The 19,026-nt window shown below is 33.2% G+C and overlaps 4 protein-coding genes and 1 long non-coding RNA gene across 5 annotated transcripts; 1 reads left to right on the forward strand and 4 right to left on the reverse strand.

The window, feature by feature from the left end:
- The first annotated feature begins 686 nt into the window (after nucleotides 1-686).
- Nucleotides 687-1,989, forward strand: LOC131623380 (peroxidase RIP1-like). Its single transcript, XM_058894395.1, has 3 exons — nucleotides 687-916; nucleotides 1,002-1,196; nucleotides 1,286-1,989. Exons 1-3 carry the CDS (start codon nucleotides 704-706, stop codon nucleotides 1,874-1,876), a joined length of 999 nt encoding a protein of 332 aa, XP_058750378.1. The 5' UTR covers nucleotides 687-703; the 3' UTR covers nucleotides 1,877-1,989.
- Nucleotides 1,990-2,075: 86 nt separating this feature from the next.
- Nucleotides 2,076-4,093, reverse strand: LOC131623379 (protein NETWORKED 4A-like). Its single transcript, XM_058894394.1, has one exon. It carries the CDS (start codon nucleotides 3,978-3,980, stop codon nucleotides 2,433-2,435), a length of 1,548 nt encoding a protein of 515 aa, XP_058750377.1. The 5' UTR covers nucleotides 3,981-4,093; the 3' UTR covers nucleotides 2,076-2,432.
- Nucleotides 4,094-5,325: 1,232 nt separating this feature from the next.
- On the reverse strand, nucleotides 5,326-9,203 carry LOC131623381 (phosphoribosylglycinamide formyltransferase, chloroplastic-like). The gene is made up of 6 exons (XM_058894397.1): nucleotides 8,999-9,203; nucleotides 8,096-8,581; nucleotides 6,209-6,320; nucleotides 5,886-6,062; nucleotides 5,670-5,796; nucleotides 5,326-5,568 (listed from the first exon to the last, which is right to left on the reverse strand). The coding sequence occupies exons 2-6, from the start codon at nucleotides 8,499-8,501 to the stop codon at nucleotides 5,455-5,457; spliced, it is 936 nt and encodes a 311-aa protein (XP_058750380.1). The 5' UTR covers nucleotides 8,502-8,581; nucleotides 8,999-9,203; the 3' UTR covers nucleotides 5,326-5,454.
- A 1,351-nt stretch (nucleotides 9,204-10,554) lies between these two features.
- On the reverse strand, nucleotides 10,555-13,358 carry LOC131623382 (eukaryotic translation initiation factor 2 subunit beta-like). The gene is made up of 10 exons (XM_058894398.1): nucleotides 13,210-13,358; nucleotides 12,851-12,910; nucleotides 12,528-12,636; nucleotides 12,356-12,411; nucleotides 12,153-12,210; nucleotides 11,978-12,066; nucleotides 11,384-11,529; nucleotides 11,100-11,242; nucleotides 10,927-11,012; nucleotides 10,555-10,767 (listed from the first exon to the last, which is right to left on the reverse strand). Exons 2-10 carry the CDS (start codon nucleotides 12,893-12,895, stop codon nucleotides 10,687-10,689), a joined length of 813 nt encoding a protein of 270 aa, XP_058750381.1. The 5' UTR covers nucleotides 12,896-12,910; nucleotides 13,210-13,358; the 3' UTR covers nucleotides 10,555-10,686.
- Nucleotides 13,359-15,372: 2,014 nt separating this feature from the next.
- Nucleotides 15,373-16,615, reverse strand: LOC131623383 (uncharacterized). Its single transcript, XR_009290185.1, has 3 exons — nucleotides 16,510-16,615; nucleotides 15,917-16,319; nucleotides 15,373-15,777 (listed from the first exon to the last, which is right to left on the reverse strand). It is a non-coding gene; the product is annotated as an uncharacterized LOC131623383 (long non-coding RNA).
- Nucleotides 16,616-19,026: the final 2,411 nt, after the last annotated feature.

Genomic DNA, 19,026 nt, shown 5'->3' on the forward strand with positions numbered 1-19,026 from the left:
TCCCAATTACATTAATTTACAAAGGCTTAAATAGTTTTTTTGGTTGACGTGTTTTTTATTTTAGTCTTTGTATCTTTTTCTTCTTGAATACAGTTTTTAAATGTTTAATTTCATTTAGTTTTAGTCTCTAAAATTAAAATATGCATGAACATTCATAAATTTTCTGCAGATTTTAACTTTAGAGACTAAAATCAAAAAAAAAATTAACATTAAGAGATTATTTCCAAGATAAAAACCATACATGAGTGAAAATCAAAAACACGCCAACTTATAAAAAATCAAAATATTATTCAAGCCATTTACAAATGAAAGAATTTTTAATCAATATGATATACTAAGATATTACAATAATTTAATATTAGAGTAATAATACAGCAATGTAAAATACATATATATATATATATATATATATATATATATATATATATATATATATATATATATATATATATATATATATATATATATATATATATATATATATATATATATATATATATATACACACATGTGTGTGTGTGTTTTTGTGTGTGAAAACGAAATTTATATTTTAAAAAATGTTCATAAACCTTTCCCATCTGGATTGAGCTGCAGGAAATGGGCTAATAGAATTTCAGTACACTATGAGTTAGATTATACTTTTTTTTTTCAAAATTCTTACTATAAATAAACGAAAAAAATGACCACATGAGTTTCTAACCAAATGGCTTTTCATCATATCCAATATTTGTTTGTTCTCTTAATGTCCACATTTCTCACAATTCAATCTCATGAAGAACTAACTCCTGATTTTTACAATGAAGTTTGTCCTCAAGCATTGCCAATCATTCACTCAATTGTTTTCCAAAAACTTAACTCTAAACCACGCATGGGAGCACATTTACTCCGCTTGCATTTCCATGACTGTTTTGTCAATGTAAAATATCACATACATATTCATTTACATATTATTATTCATAGAACTATCTTAAATGTTTATGATTGCAAAACTATAACTATAGGGTTGTGACGGATCGGTTCTGCTCGACGACACTCCTAACTTCATAGGTGAAAAGAATGCAGTCTCAAATATTGATTCTCTTAAAGGCTATATGTTGGTTGATGTAATGAAAGCCGCGGTTGACAAAGCTTGCAAGCGTCCGGTTGTATCATGTGCAGATATATTAGCCATTGCAGCTCGCGATTCCGTCTCCATTGTAAGAATCATAGATGCAATGCAACTATAAACCTTTTTTTATAACTAGTTCAATATCTTCCAAGTGATTATTCATTATTTGTTTTATAGTTGGGAGGTCGAAGCTATTGGTACGATGTGCCACTAGGAAGAAGAGATGCAAGAGATGCTATAAAGAAAGATGCGGATTTTTATCTTCCTTCACAACTTTTCAATTTCTCTCAACTTCTCTCTAATTTCGACCTTCAAGGCCTAAACCTTAAAGATCTCGTAGCACTCTCCGGTGCTCACACAATTGGAATGGCGAAATGTTCTAGTTTTAAGGAAAGGATTTACAATGACACAAACATAGATCACGATTTCGCAGTTTCCATGCAAGAAAATTGTCCTATAAAGGGCGGTGATGAAAATTTTGAACCATTTGATCATGTCACTCCTAATAAGTTTGATAATTCATATTACAAAAACTTGATTAATAAGAAAGGTTTACTACATTCTGATCAAGAGCTCTTTAAAGGTGATGATGGTAGTGAAAGTGATAAATTGGTGAGACTTTATAGTAGAAATCCACATGCTTTTGCTAGAGATTTTAAAGCTTCTATGATTAAGATGGGTAATATAAAGCCTCTTACCGGAATCTTCGGAGAGATTAGAACAGATTGTAGCAAAGTTAACTCATATTTACAAGGTATAAATGAGTGATTAAGGTTTAAGTATTGATTATGTTTTCTTAATCAAAATCTAGAGAAGTTTGATAAGAAACTCAAGAATCCTAATATTTATAAATAATAATTACTCGCTATTTTATGATTCAAGTTTTTTTGCTTTATTAGGACCTACAATTTTGTTGTTGTTATTGTTTAAATATTTGCGGCCGCACAATGTATGCAGAGACTAATCCCGCGAGATAATTGAGATCTTATATATCTTGGACAAACAAATTTTTGAAGATCATCCATCTTTTCTAAGTTCTACCTTCTCATGATTTGTGGTTATTAACATCATCACACTCCAAAGCATAAGAAAATACATCTCAAACACAATGAGATTGAGAGGAAAAAAGATTTAAAAAAAGGATTATGCTATACTAACCTAACGGAACCTACTGATTCAATCAATTGATCGGTGAACCAGCACGTCTACGCTTCAGTTATTTGAGCTATTCGAGCATTTTTCATCCTTGTTCTGACCATTTCGCCGGTTCAATGTCTGGTTTGGTTTTCAAAACACTTTGTACAAGATCATATGCGTCGGTACATTAGGATGCCATGAGTGGAAACCTCTTGTGACCTATGAATGCCTTCTTATAAACATTATATCCATTTCGATAGTGCTCAAGTGAAAAGCATAACTGTCTTATCGCCTCGCGTTTCTCTTCAGCTCCTTCTATTATCTCAATCTTTTGCCTCTCAATCTCATCTTCTAGTTCCTGTTCTTTTGATTCTAGTTCTACCACATGTCTATTTGCCTTTTCAATCTGCTTGACTCTTGAATTCATCTCTTCTTTGAGTAAACCAACTTCTTCATTGAGATTATCTCTCTCTAATATCAAACCTCCAAGTCTCGCATTAAGATCTTTGATATTATCCTTTCTTTCGTAAATCTCTCGCCTCAACATCTCAATTTCATCTCGGAGTTTCTCTTCCATGTGATTATGTTGTTCAAACAATTTACACACTTCAGTCTTTAATTGTGATTTTTCAAACAAGTTTTTCTGTTCCGTCTCGGACAAAACGGCTTTTAAATCCTTGATCTCTTGTTCTCTTTCTGAAAGACTTGTTTTCAATCTTGCAACCCTTTCTTGAAGCTCAATGTTATCTCTCTTCTCAGAATTGAACTTAGTTTTCCATGTAGCAGTTTCCTTGTGAGCCAAGTTAAGTTGATCCTGCAATTGTTCATGTCTCTCATTTGCCAATCTAAGCTCATCTTCAAAGAATTTGAGTTCCCTTTTCATCTTAAGATCCTCTTCGGTTGATGTTGATAATTCGTTAGTACTGATGGCGCAAAGGTCCACTTCCGATCGGTCTTGACCTGGTTTGGAACAAGTATCATCGTCTAAATGAACCGATGATTCTATTGACTTATTTTTTTCAACCTCGATCTCAAGTTTATGAATTTTCTCTTGTGAAAGCTTCAACTTTTCATTTACAATCTTCAATTCTTGTTCATATGCATTGATTTTGACACCATCTTCACTATGTTCTTGTTCTTGTTGTTCATATACTAAAATCTTGTCTTGTGCCTCACGCAACTCGATTTCCAATTCAATTACCCTTTTAGTCATGCCATTATCACTTGCATTCCCAAAGAAACCCAAATAACTATAGAAAGACGAAGCATCGTCGTATTCATCATCGCTATCTGACAAAGTAGAACATGCATCACCATCTTTTTGACATGACGAATCATAACCGTTATTATTTCCACCAGAACCAAGAAAGAAATCGAACCCTGGAGCGCGTGTGCCCGATATTCTACGTACCATTTTCCTAGGAGAAGGAGAAGGCCAAGAAGAAGAAGGTGGTTCGGAACCGTTATCAGAAACACCACCCGAGGCTTGAGATTGAAGATCAGAAGGTATGTTTTTCCACAAATCACCTGCAGCAGGGTCGTAACGTTCAACTAATGATCGATAACCGCGGTAAAACTCTTCCACAAGGGAAATCAATTCTGGTCTCTTTTGGTAATACATTTCAGCTTTCTGTGCAAATGAATCTCCATTGTCTTCAATTAGTTTCATCATTTGTCGAACATTTCGATCCATTTCGGATGTTAGAGATCTCTTTGCTGATTTCTTGTGAGTCATTGTGATGAAAAAAAAATGATTATGATGGCATGTAAAAGTTCGTTAGAGATTAACCACCTTCCCTAACTGTTTGAGAAAATGGTTAATCCTTTTCTTTCAATGAATGTAGAAGGAAGAATGAAACAAGATTTTGTTTACATGAAACTAACATTATTTCGTTTTTACTTGTTTTAACTTTTCCTTCTTTAGAATAACCTTTTTAAAAGGAGCTACAAATATTGTTATAACAACATAATAAAAATACACGACATTGTAAAATATTCTTACATTGCCAATTTTATATGATATATATAATTTTACTGTGTTATATAAACCTATCATACTGTTATTATATAGATTTTAAAAACATTTCAAAAATAATTACACAATGTAAAATGTGGCAAGTATTATACTATAAATAACAGTTTTAGGCTCATTGAATAAAGATTAAGACTATTTTCAACATTGTAACAAACTTTCAATATATCAAAATTTGATTATATATGTTATGAGGTATCATAATCTCGTTTAAGATCCGTTGAGTCACATTCTATAAGCATTCTATTATCAGACCATCTACAATTTATATCCACTTACCAAACCCAATATTAATGGACGTGAGAGGGAATGTTAAGAGTCTGTCGTCGGATAATATATGACCTAAATATATGTTTATAAATGAAAGCAATCCTAACCAAGTTGGTCTTGTAGGAATAAGGCACAACTCAAATTCTAATATAATATCGTAGAACTCCCAATGTTTGTGACTCGCTTCCCCTAATGACCGTGTGGTCTGCGATGGCAAGATGATTTTGCTTGATCCTCATAGCAGTACATTACTGTTCCAATGTCAAATTTTATTAGTCCTCTCGCACTCTTCTTAGAACTAGTTGTCGATTGCCTTTGAACGGCAACCAAAAAAACCTTTCAGTATTGTGTTTGCTTTCTTGTTGACAACAGAAGTCGGCATGATTGATGATAGAGGCATGTTGAAATTTTCTTGTGGATTCGCGTGTGATGGTTGAGTGTCTCAGACCAATAAAGAAGTCGCCGACCAATAAAGAATTCTCCGACAAAGGAATGCCTTGGATCTGCAAAGGAGATGAAGGAAAAATCGTAATCATCGATGGTGATGGTGATGGTGATGGTAGGGGCGGATGTTCCCTAATGTGATGGTGGTACAGTTATCTTTCCTTTGTTCACCATTTTAGATGTTGATTGTGTGTTGAAATCATTGAAGATCATTCTCGCAGACAACCACAATGATCTTGAGATCATTCTTTTAGAGTGAGATTAGTAACTATACAATATGTTCTGAGCATATCAATGGTGTAGTATTAAAGTACAATACGTAAATCAAAACAAATTTAAGATAAATTGAACTTTTATAATCAACAAGATAATACAAAATCATTTTTAATTTATATGAAATTTGATAAATAAAAGTTGATGTAGTCGTTGTAATTCAGAAAATTTTGACTATACAATTGATAAATCAATAAGTTTCATTAGGATTTTCTTTGCTTTGGATGAGCGGAACCCCATCTTTCCTCCAAACTATTCTGTCTTCACATAAAGCCTCTACCACCTCAACATATAATCGGTGTTCCTAAATTTCAAAACCAAAACAAAGAATCATTAACCCGCATTCATCTGGTGGAAATCAAAATGCTAAATTATTAATAATTCTGTTGCATAAACTGTCATTACCTCTCTTAAAACCCTGGCAGACAAGTCTTCTGCAGTATCGTTAGCAAGCACGGGGACGACACGCTGGGCAAGGATACGCCCTGTGTCGTAGTGTTCATCCACATAATGAATTGTAGGACCTGAAAATCTATCAAAGACAATGATGCAAATATTAGTAAGGAAAAATCTTAAAAATGTTTTGTAAAAACAACAATACTTATGTTGAGAGAAGTGTACCTTGCGCCAGAAGCAATTACTGCTTTATGTACCTTCATACCATAGTGGCCCTTGCCACCAAAAGCTGGAAGAAGTGATGGATGAATGTTAAATATTGATCTTTCATAAGCACGGATCAGTTCCACTGGTATAAGTTTGAGGTATCCAGCTAAAAGAATAAAATCAACCTCCAATCTCCTGTTGAAAAAATGTACCATATGCTGTAGAACTATTCTGAGGTGGAACAGAAAATAGGTGATGCGCTGATGAAAGTCACTTATCAGACGCATTAAATACTAACAGTTAAATGCAATTGCAGAAAATGAAATAAAGAAGCATCTAACCTTAGTGTATCAACAAGGTCATTAGGACATAATCCTTCAGATTCTTCCTTTGCTTTAGGGAACAATATAACTGGTATATCATTATTTCCTGCGTACTCAGCACCTCCACACTCTGGTATCAAAACAAAAGAAAACTTTAGTAAAACTAAAGATTCAAAGTAAATCAAAATAGTGTCAATATGTGTGTAGTCAATAGCGGCGTGGCGGTCCTATACTTTATTTTAGATGTCCAATACCGGCCGCATCCAATTTGAAGTAAACTAACATTTGCAATAAGGAAGCACGGGCTAGGATAGTTCAATTTATGGCTTGGTGGTTTTATAAGTGTGGAATCCCCTTCAATGTGTTTCGCAACAAATCCTTCAATCAAGCCAATGATTGAGGCTGTTGGCAACTAAGGTGGGAATCTAAAGTTTCCACGCCATCATGAGCTACAGATCCCACTCTTGAAAAAGGATGAAGCTCACTAAAGAGATGTTACAGCCACGTATTATAGAGTGCGCTAAAATTGGATGTTCTATCATGTCTGATGTATGGACTGATCACATGAATAGGTCATGTTGATCAATTTCACGGTCAATTATCCATGTGGGACAAAGTTTGTCAAAACTGTTGATGCTTCAGAGTTTGTAAAGACCGGACAGAAACTATTTGAGCTCTTGGATGCTTTTGTGGCGGATGTTGGAGAATAAAATGGTGTGCGAGTAATCACCGACAACAGTAGCAATTAATTGTAGGTAGGAAATTCAAAAGACATTGGAAAACTTCCAAAAATCAAAAGGGTATAGTGTACCAAAGAAATGTCAATCTTGTAGGCTTCATTTAAAAGCATGCCATGACCTTGAATACAATGTGAAAATACACCAAAAAGACCGAATTGGTAAGGGTTGGAATTATTCTGTTTGCTACTCACTTCCTTGCACTGCAAAGGTTGCACAAACAGAAAAACAGCCTTCATATAATGTTCGCCTTAGATGATTGGTCGGGTTTAAGTGTATCTAAAGGGAAAAAGGCAATGGACATTTGACTCAGCAAGAACCACGCTTTTTCCCACTAAGTGGGGAAGGGACATTCTACTCATGCCATCTTTTTGGAATGATGTGGCCTACAGTCTTTAGGTCGTGGGACCTCTTGCGCACGTCCTAAGGCTTGTTGATAATGCGAAACAACCTGCTACAGGTTACATTTGTGAGGCTATGGATAGGGCCAAGGAAACCCTGATGAAATCTTCCAATAACAATGAAGACAAGTACAGAGATATTTTTGCCAACATTGATAAAAGATGGCAATGCCTTCATCAACCATTGTATGCAGTTGGTGACTACCTTAATCACCAGTTTTACTATGGTGACGGAAGTTTTGAAGGGAATGATGATATTTAATGATGTGCTTATTAATTGTATTGAGAAGCTAAGTGCTACAATTGAAGAAGATAATAAAGCTACTGCTGAACTAGCATATTATAAGAGGTGTGAAGGACTCTTTAACTTGAAGGCTGCAATAATAAATAGAACTGCTATGGCTCCTGGTAAAAAAAGTGCTTTGTTTCGATAAATTTAATTAGGTTTCATGACCGGAAGCAATATAGATACATCTTATCTATCTTCTTAATAACGAGCATAAAAGCAGGAAAGCTAGCCAAGACCATAATTAGAGGATCCTATCGTTCACACATTACGGAGACTTTACGGCATCGTACCGAAATTGCGATGAGAACCTCAATCACGTGTACGGACCATTTTAACCACTATAAAAATGGCATCAATATGCCTCAACACAAGCCCTTATTTGCTTAAGATTTGATGAAAAAATTGACATTTGAAGCCTCTCACAACGGAGTATGTTAAGCACAAACAAAAGCAAAGGGATAGTTAGATGGACAATTACCGCTTTTATTCGTAACCAATACAATGATATCTCCATGAACCGATCCCCTTTTGGATGCCTCGTGAATCGCTTTGAAGTTAGATCCTCCACCCGACACAAACACAGCCAGCTTTTTCCTTCTCCCTATGACCTGAGCTTTCACCTCGTGCCCCTTGTTTGGATCTGCAATATCCCTGCTAGTACTGCTGCACCATACTCTCCTCCTAGAGCTATAACATCCGCCTTTTTTTGCAATGTTGATAGGGTTACAAGCCCCACTCAAAACCTCGAAATTCTGGGACTGAAGAGAAGGGTATGAAGAAGAAAGTAAAGGGGATTTCAAAGAGAAAAGTTGCTTTCCAATTGGAGTTGATGGTGTGTGTGATAATTTTGAAGAAAACCCAGAAACAATATGTTGAATTTCCATGGAAATTTTGGTTAGATAAAAAAAGATGCTTTGTCAACTTTCAATAGATGCTGAACAAAATAACTCCCATCAATTTGTAGCTGTTACAAGAGAAAAACATAAAATCAGTAGTCAAAAAAGAAATAACCACACAAGTAATCTACAACTAAACTAATAACAAGAATACTTCATTGTTCAAAATCAAGATTCTCAGGTAAAACTAAAATGTAGAATCATAAGAACATACTTATTAAAAATGAAACTGAAAAAAAAAAAAAATCCATACATATAGTATAGTTTTATATTAACATCCAAATGCAAGTCACTGTATTGTTAAATAAGCTCATTTTGTAATCGCATTTTATAAATAACTGCAAATTAATTGATTCTCAATGAACTAGTGTGCATGTCTCATTTTCTCAAACAATAATAACATCAAGGCATCAATGATACACATTTTCAGCTTTGTAAAAAAAGCAGAAAACCGCAACAATGAATCAAAGTAATGGGTTACTTACAAACTTGAAAGTGAGTTTTCGGATAGAAGGGCCGTGTGAGCACACTCATGAACCTGTGCATAAATAGATATATTGAAACAGAGAAGACATTGTCTCCGAGAGGCGGCGAGATGGCGAGGAAGCAAGACGGAGTGGAGTTAAACGGCAATATGGAGAGGCCGTGAGACGGAGAGGCAAAATACGGCGAGAAGGTTGAGTTTTAGAAGGTTTTTTATTTTGAGTGTTAATATATGAAATATGAAATAGAAAAAAATATTTAACTATTAATAGAGTATTAAAATTAGGGTAATGATAGTATATAAAAAAATTGGAAATTGTGCATTGGTTTTATTAAAAATTGATAGTTAATATTTTTTATTATTTGTTTCAATACAAACGTATGTTTGTATTATCCTTAAAATTAAGTAAAATGTTTTTTTCATTCTATAAAGTACATTTCACACTCATGAACATCCAAAGATCTCAATTTTGCCTAAAGATTAGGGATGACAAAACATAAATGTCACTATTCCCGCAAAAAATTGAGATGGACTTTGTCGAGAGCCAGAGCAAATTCACAGATATTGCATCTTGTAAGTTTAAAATTTGCAACAGAGCTTTGTTATATTAGTGTAGAATTATAATTATTTTTTCTTTTTAAGTGTACGTTTCTTTCAACTTTGCTGGGCCGCGTAAATGGCTAGGTTAAAATTTACTAATAAGATGTCAATTTGTATCGTAATGGGAATCCCCATCAAGATTATCTCTTAGAGCAAAATGCTTTTATAAATATCGTCATTTGTTGTAAACGGCCACAACAAAATATTAGTGTAGAATTGTAATTGTTTTTTCTTTTTAAGTGTACGTTTCTTATAATTTTGCTGGCCGTAGAAATGGCTAGGTTAAAATTTTGCTGGCCGTAGAAATGGCTAGGTTAAAATTTACTAATATGTCAATTTGTATCGCAATGGGAATCCCCATCAAGATTATCCCTTAGAGCAAAATGCTTGTATGAATACCATAATATGCTGTAAATGGCCATAACAAAATACTAGTGTAGAATTGTAATTTTTTTTTTTGCTGGACCGCATAAATGACTAGGTTAAAATTTACTAATATGTCAATTTGTATCGTAATGGAAATCTCCGTCAAGATTATCTCTTAAAGCAAAATGCTTTAATGAATACCGTCATTGGCTGTAAACGGCCACAACAAAATATTAATGGCCGCACTAACACTTTTATAGCTTAAAAAAGACTGATTTTAAAAGGTAAAAGATAATATTTCAAAAGTCAAACATATTAGACTGCAAGATACATTTGACCTAGATTTTAATACTAAACGCTAATGTTCTAAATAAAATTAAAATGATTTTTAAAAAATTGCAACTCATTCATTCTCATCCCCTTTTAAAACAACATAATGAATAATTTGTTTCAATCTAAAATAATCGACAATAGAGTGAAAATGCAGTTCCACCTGTTTTAAAATATCAAATAGAGGCTAAGTGAGTGGTTGGTTTGGTTCATTCTCCTTAGGCTAAACTCAAAGAACCATCAACATGTATATCGAAAACATGCCAAAAATGTACCAGAACGAACTCAACTCAAATAGGGTGTACATCATGTGTAGGTCAAACAAAAGTTGGAAGATGGTTCATTCTCCTTAGTTTACACATAGATTTCAAAAATGAAGGGGAAAAAAGACAATCATGTCCCCCCTGCAGTTCTACGGCCAACACGAGCAACAAAACCAGCCTTGATCGGTGCAACTGATCTTCCTGAACCACACTGCAAAACCAACAAATATAATTATAAGATATAGACATTCAAAAATACAAGATATTTGTTGAGTTGAACTTATAAATTTGAGTGCAAGCGCAGTGTATGATCAAAGCCTTAAAAGAGATAAAAAAAGAAAGAGAGGAATTTGGCACATGGAAATTTCACCTTTTCACACCGGAGAAAGAACAAACGGTTTTCCTTAGAAAGTATTGTGTCGGGACTTTTGCATCCAAGGCAAATGACATATTCATCTATAAAAAAACAGAATATAGGTCAATTTTTACAACCATAGGCATAATAGTTCATATACATCAATTCGATATACAGAGGATACTTACTGACGTATCGACGCAAAATTCCTTCAAAATTCTTTGGTGCAAACCTTCCCTTCACAACTAATCTCTGCTGTCCATCTAGAGAACCACTCGTACCCAATTCCGCAAGCAAGAAAGCCATGACATGATCTGGCTGCCGATGCATCCTGAAAGACCAGGGGTAGCAAGACATAAACAAAAGGAGAGTACAGAAGACAGAAATAAGCTTTAAAGCATAATTGGAAAAAAATGCCAAGAGGTATATTATATATGTAGCCAATACTATAGTAAATAATAAATCAACATACGTTTTGCAAAGGTCCATAAAATTCACAAAAACAGTTTTCTTTGTGCCCTCACGGAGCACTTGTGGAGGCCTCATAACAGTCCTTCGCCGGTCTCCAGCAAGTTCTGGATTATTCTCGCGTAGAATGTTAAACACTCTGCCCAAAAGCTGCACACAAAAACATGAGAATGCAGAGGGGTGAAACAAGATCCAACCAAAAGTATGACATCAGAAGAAAATGTAAAAAATTTCAACCAACCAGGAGCAGAAGTACCGAAAGTAAAAATGCTTAAAGTAATATATCATGATATTTTAGGAGAACCCACACCAATATTATAACAATGATTCAATAATCTAGATATTCTACATAACATCACATAAAAAAGACATTTGTTAATCCAACAAGGATAAAGCACCCTTAAGCAGAATCCATATAATCAGATGTATACTTGAGAACGTAGATATGTAGATCATTCCACAAGTTCCATGTTTAAAAGTACTGATGTGCACAAGATGATTAAAAAAATGTTTGAAGACAACAACAGAAGGCCAATAAAATTAATATGGTGACTTAAAAGTTGAGATATATATGAATCACTTTTCTAATATTTTATACCTCCTCGTATTGATAATCACGGTCACTCCCTTCCCAAGGGTAACGAGGTTGCAAGGAAACAGCCTCTTGGCCATCTTCTTCGGCATGATCTGAGGAAAGAATTTAGAAAATCTTGAGCACTCAATTAACTTCCCTTAAGACGTCATATAAAATTTGTGTTCAAGAGACGGCTTACCATCCAAATCTTCATTTATAGCATCAGTACTCTCTTCAATTAAGTTACTGATTTCAACCTAAACAACAAAAAAAAAACTGTGAAATTGCTTCCAACGAAAAAACATTGCAACATCAAATGCATAACAGCTTAAAACATTGAAGGAGTGAAAAAAAAAAAACATTTTTTGTCAGTGTAACCATATAACATTTCAAATGACTTACAGGCTTCTTTTTCTTCTTTTTTGCACCAGCTAATGTACTATCAAACCCCTCAGAAACTGCAATCAGAAAACTAATTAGAATCATTCATTCGTTCATTCATTCACAGGCACAAAATAACATGAATCAGACAATAGCATTGAAGACAGAACAAATGCTATTTCAATTTCAATACCTGACAGATTTTCTGTCTTCTCAGCCAACTTGTCTACTGAATCATCATCAAGATCTACAACTGCAGGCTTCTTTTTCTTCTTCTTTTTCGTAGGATCAAATGGTGCAATCTGCAATCAACAAAATTAAGCCATTAAAAAAGTTAGCACAATTTAAACAAACCGAAGAGCCAACTAGGAATACCGCATACTCAGAAATAGCAATTCACATAATTTAACTTAAAAACTAAAAATTTTTAAACAGCCTCATAACCAAACACATGAAAGATTCATAGGAATACAAATGCATAAAATGAAAATACTAAAATCAAGTGAGGAAACTTACATCAGGAACCTCCTCCTTCACATCAATTTGTGCTTCATCTGCCATGATGGTAACTGAAACCTAAATAAAACGAAACTAATCAATAACAGTGGAAAAAAAGATAATGATAAAATCAAAAACCCTAAAAGAGAACCAAATCGGTTAATTAGCCAATACTAATCAAAATGGAAACTTTTCAATCTTGAAATCTTAGGGTTAAGCTATACATGATGAGAATACAGAATCAGTAATTAAAACGATAGAAAAAAAAAAACATAAACATTGCACGAAACACACACCAAACTGGGTAATCAAATACGGAGAAATTGAATTGAAAGGAAAAAAGACCATTAGGACATTGAGAGAGAAATAGGGCATACGAGTTCAGCGGTTGAAGGAGAGAGCGAGAGCGAAATCTGGTGTTTGCTGTTATCTACCACTGTGTCTGCTGCTATTGGAACGAAATCAAAAACCCTTTTCTGCTCTTTCGGAAACGGTGCGTTTCATTTGATATCTGCACCTACTATTTATTTGAAAACTTATACCTAAAGGCCCGTTAAAAAAATATTAACAAAAAAGCCCCATATTAGAAAAATAGCTGAAGCTTGTAACATTATATTTGAAAGAAATTGTAAGCCAATTTTGCATAAATATCATTACAGTTAATGATATAATAGAGTAGGGAAAAGAATTTGGAAAATGAGAAATGCTAAGGTCAAGCATTTTAACACACTCTTCTATCACACACCAATAATATTTAGACATGTCATCCACTTATTTTTAATGAATCACCTGTTACCGATTACTTTTTGAAACACCAACCTATTATTTCATATTTAATGTTATTTTTATTATTCTAATTTTACTCTTCGTCTTTTTGTGCACCATCTTTTCATATTCTTCAAGTTCTCTGTGTAAAGAAAATTTGGCAAAAAAAAAAACTTGCGTTCCATTTCATTGCTAGTATCTTGCTTTTTTTAAGCTCTCTTCACCATATATTATCATCATCTCTACTTTTTCAAGGTATGTTAAATTTAAGTTCTTGTATTATTTTCTCTATGAAAGACACTATATGCTATGACACTCTCTTTCTTTATATACTAGTAGGATACCCGTGCGTCCGCACGGGTACTGGTGTGGGTTGGACTGTGTTTATCAGATACATATAGTCCAAAGTAAAAAAATCGAAAAGTGTTTTCATATGAAATTGAAATATAAATGTTTTATTTGTTTAAACAAAAATAGTAAATTGAAAAAAAAAATTCAAAAATAGTATATATTTATAAAAACTCGTGCGTCCGCAAGGGTTCTGGTGTGGACCGCTGATATGTCACCAGTTTGTCATGAGAAATAAAAAAAAATTAGAAAATATCAGAATATTATTGAAAAAAAGAAAGAAAAAAATAGACTGCAAATAATTGTATAAGTTTTCTAAAACTTCTATTGTTAAGAAAAACTATTAAGCACAAAATTTGTAAAAAAAAAAATTGAAAAAAATTGAAAAAATGTTTTTTTAGGATTGATAGAGTTGTAATAATAACATGATTTATAAGATTTAATAAATGAGACAAATAAATATTCAAAATTAAAATTAGTTGAAAATTAGTAGAAACATAATATTATATATTTTAAAAACAAAAATAAAATTGTTTTACTAAAATTATTTTACATCAATAATATATATTTTAACTTTCCATATATTAAACTTGTGCGTTTCCATATATTTTAACTTTCCATAATATATTATTTATTTACTTATTAGTGATATGTATTTATTTTAAAGCCTAATTCACTCTTCTTACCACTAAAAATGTTAAAGCCTAATTCATTCTTCTTGGGCTATATTTTTTAGTGTGTTTCAGAATATATTTTGAAATGTGTAAATTTCTTTTAAACAAATAAGATATGTATGGCATATGTAAAACAAACTTATAGTTGGCATATGTAAAACAACCTTCTTCCCGTGAGCAGTATTTTACTTTTAAATGAAAAGAAACATAAAAGATATGATTCTATAAAGGATAATTGGTCGGCTAGTTGACTCTTAATGTATTATAAAATTAATTGGTGAGACATCATGGTATAAGACCCCGTGGTGGTTTATTTCAAGAAATTCCTGTCTGCGCAAGAGTAGTAATAGAAGCAGTTTCACATAGGACGTGAATTAATATAATAATAATTCTCAAAACCTATTTATTATATATAAGTATACCATCAAGGCAATTATTTCAAATACCTTACAGTATAGCATGCTGACTACTTTGCAAAATTTCATCCAAAGTATCCTATCCATATATATTTATCCCATTTATCTCTTTAAAGAAGAACTTAAGAAAAAATTGAGTGCAAAATTTCATTATCAAACATGATGATAAGGTGAATGTTTCCCGTAAATATGTTATACTTTTAGACAGCGCATGATATCATGCTGGAAAATTGTTCAGGATACTATAGCAGACAGGTCCAAATAAAGCAACAACATCATGTTAATATAATTTATTAGAACTGATTAGCATATCAGTAGTTCATAAATAACTCCCTGCTTCAATCATCAATCAATAGACTATGTAAGATAACTTGTTTATCATAAATAACTCCCTGCTTCAATCATCATCAACCAAACAAAATTACAAAATCAACACCGCGAATATTTCAGATCAAAAAATCAGTTACCAACTAACCATACTGCAACAATGAAAGCACGAGCGCGAAGCTTGAAGTGGATACCAGATGCAACTTGTTCTATTTTAGCATACCCCATCAAGTTAACACCAGCAGCAGGACCAGTAATGTCATAGCTTCCAAGACCAACCAAGTAACCCGAACCACAGTACACAACAATAAAGAAACATAGGTTTTAGCCGATACGATGCGACGTCTTTGAGGGTACCTCCAGTAAGGAAACATAGAATATATTCAACAGCGACATAGCCCATTGTTCCTACAACCTGACGAATATATTATTCCAGTTACCATTAGACTTAGGTCCCTATTCGCACACCAAATTCGTCTTTGCTTATCACATATTCACATATGCAAGTAATGGATTAATATATGAAATCATAGATGAAAAAAACATGATCATACCGCTGTTGAGAAATGAGTTAACCCATCAGATGGTCCCAAAGTCTAGCAGCTTTGCATTCCACTGCTCATCCAGAAGGATATTTGAAGGTTTTAAATCTCTGAAAATTATCTTCATATCCCTCACAAACAGTTAGTCCAGCAATATCAAGATGCACAATATTTTTATATAGCAAATAATAAACTCACCCACATAGAATAATAGGAAGCAGTTAGCAGACCTGCAATTAACTTCACCCATATATTTAAATCATAAATCATATTATACAACCATATTACAACCCGCAACAATCCTTCACTAAACCGGTTCTACAAGAAAAACCAGAACATGCTGCACCATGTCTATACCGGTCCAGTATATCACGAAATACCGAAAAGAGAAAAAAACCAGTTCACCATATAAAACCTGCACATACATACCAAAAATGGGCCATAATTCAATTCAGACCATAAATATACATTTGCCATTATTTTGTGTATACCAAATACACTAAAATTCCAACCTGCAAAATCAAATCAATGCAAATTCAACCATACCCACATTATGTTCAATTTATTCAAACCCAAGTCGAGTAAAAATAGGGCATACACATTACCTTAAGCCATTCGAAGCCAACTTCAGCCCTGCATCGCTGCCTGTAATTGAATCTGTACCGAAAAAACATAGATAGTCCAAACCGAGCTTACACGTCCAAATCCACATTCAAACCAAACCTGCACCAGTAAAAAAACTGAATCTGTAACAGTTCGAAAAACCGAAATTAAGAGTACTTTGTGGAGAACCGGATGCCGAACTGCTACCTTTGGAAGATCCATTATATGCCTCTTGAGACATCCATAAACCTCTAAGAACTACGCCATGACTCGTTACCATTTGCAGCTGGATCTCTCCGTGTATGAAGCCGGTATTTCTGCAATAATAATAACGAACCATATATCAAATAATCTCCAATCTTAACTTGATAACGCATAAATCTCAATCCTAACTCTGATTTGCTTTGGCGTTGTTGCAGCAGTAAACGCATCAATTAGAGTAATGAATCAAACTAAATGTAATATATTACAGCTTACAAAATATACGAAAGCGAAATTGCAAAGCCAAATCATGTCATCTCACATCGACAGATTATAAATTCACAGACAAGCTAGTGGATTTAAAAATTAAATATATAATTCAGTACCATTTGTAGTTTGAAACCGATAGCTACTTAGAATTCCCTGCATTAGTATAAAACAATAATCAAATGGATGGACATGGAAGTAACAAAATTACAAATTTAATGAAAAGAAATAAACAGTTGATGTGCCTGAATATAAATCAAGTGAATAGAATAGAAGCTATTAATTACCTTTAGAGCTGTAACAATTAATGACCAATCAAATTAAGTTGCACAAATTGTAAGAAAGCTTTTAACAGGAGCTTTTAACATTAAGATTTTCTCAAATTAATGAGTAATCCACAGGCTACCAATAACTACTACCAATGAAACTGCTGATATTATAAAGGTTGGCAAAGAGTAAGGATACCTAAGCTGACAGAAACAAAGGATATTAGTGAAGAATATCCTCACCATTTTGGATTTCCTTGCTCATAGAATATTCAAAGGAGAAGAACAACTTCTGATGCCGTTATACCTACAACACATGTGAAACCCCTTTTAGCAACTTTAGTCATTGAAAGTTCACTTTTTCCCCTGTAACTGAACGAAATAAAACAATAACTCAACGAAACTATTGGTATTTTAACACATCCAACTCCGAGAAATTATCATGGATCGAATCTTCAACATATCACCATAGAAGATCAATTCTGCAAAAACCCAAAGTTCTAATTACTTTAAAACCCCAAATGATATATAAGATATAAATTTTAAAAATACTAAATTATTGAAAATCCTAAAACATTTTGCTGCAACAAAAGGAATACTCTTAAACCTTAAAAACCCTCAAATAATAGGTGAAAATTTCAAATCTGCGTCAACGTTAAAACCGAAGCATGAAACAAAATGAAAACTAAAGAAGAAGAAGAAATTCGTGAATAGACGAAGGAGACAAACCCATTATACCTGTTTTGTCAAAAAAAAGGTTTTGGAGATGAAGATGAAATCGCTCAAAATGTTCTTTGTTCTTATTAACAATACTCCATTTGTGATAGATACGAACAACCACTTTCCAAAGCTCCTTCGTATCATTGATGTTCTTCAGCAACTCAAACGGTCTAGCCATTAAGATCTCAAAAACCAGAAAAACGATTGAAAAAAGTAAAAGGAAGAAATAGTGAAAAGAAAAATGTTGTTGATGGTAGGTTTGTTCCGGAGAGACAATAGGATAGGAAAGGCAAAGAAAGAGAAAAGCAAAGGAAGTTTACACGGTGCAAACAGTATGGTCATTTGAAGACCATCACTCAGCACCGTCTACTGTTCTGCATAGACACCTTTTTGTCAGTTTTTGGTTCAAATGCAACTAAAAAGTATCAAAATAATATTAAAAAATGGTTTGCAGCGAATGAATGGTGTAACATTTATCAATCATGTAACTAAAACCACCTAATGTTCTGACAAATGATTACTTTGGACCCAAATTACCCCCATAAGTGAGATTTGTCACATAATTAAGTCAGGGTTAATGTGTCTTAACCAGCACATATTCCTTTCTTATATTATAGATGTGACAGTTTGTATCAAATATCCTGTATTGGTTTTCTATATTATCATTTCATTTAAGTTTGAATTTTATCAACCTTTGAAGAATGTTACATGTTATGAATCACTCTATATATGTTTACAATATGCTTTGAACTTGTTATATATTTACTTCATGCTATGTCTCTCTATATATGTTTACAATATATACTTAAAACTTGTTGTTATATAATTACTCCAACTTTTTTAGATGTTTTTTTTTTTTTAAAATATTAGGAATTAATGGAAGTTGTTAAAGGTGATAAAGATTCTGTTGTTGAAGAAAATGAAGAGAATTTTGGAGCTAGTGATAGTAAAGAACCAGTCATTGGAATGGAATTTGAGTCACAGGAAAATGCATATTCATTCTACATTGATTATGCTAAATCAGTTGGGTTTGGAATTTCAATTAAAACTAGTCGTCGATCAAAG

This window comes from Vicia villosa, unplaced genomic scaffold (genome assembly GCF_029867415.1).
Source record: "Vicia villosa cultivar HV-30 ecotype Madison, WI unplaced genomic scaffold, Vvil1.0 ctg.000063F_1_1_1, whole genome shotgun sequence".
NCBI lineage: Eukaryota > Viridiplantae > Streptophyta > Magnoliopsida > Fabales > Fabaceae > Vicia > Vicia villosa.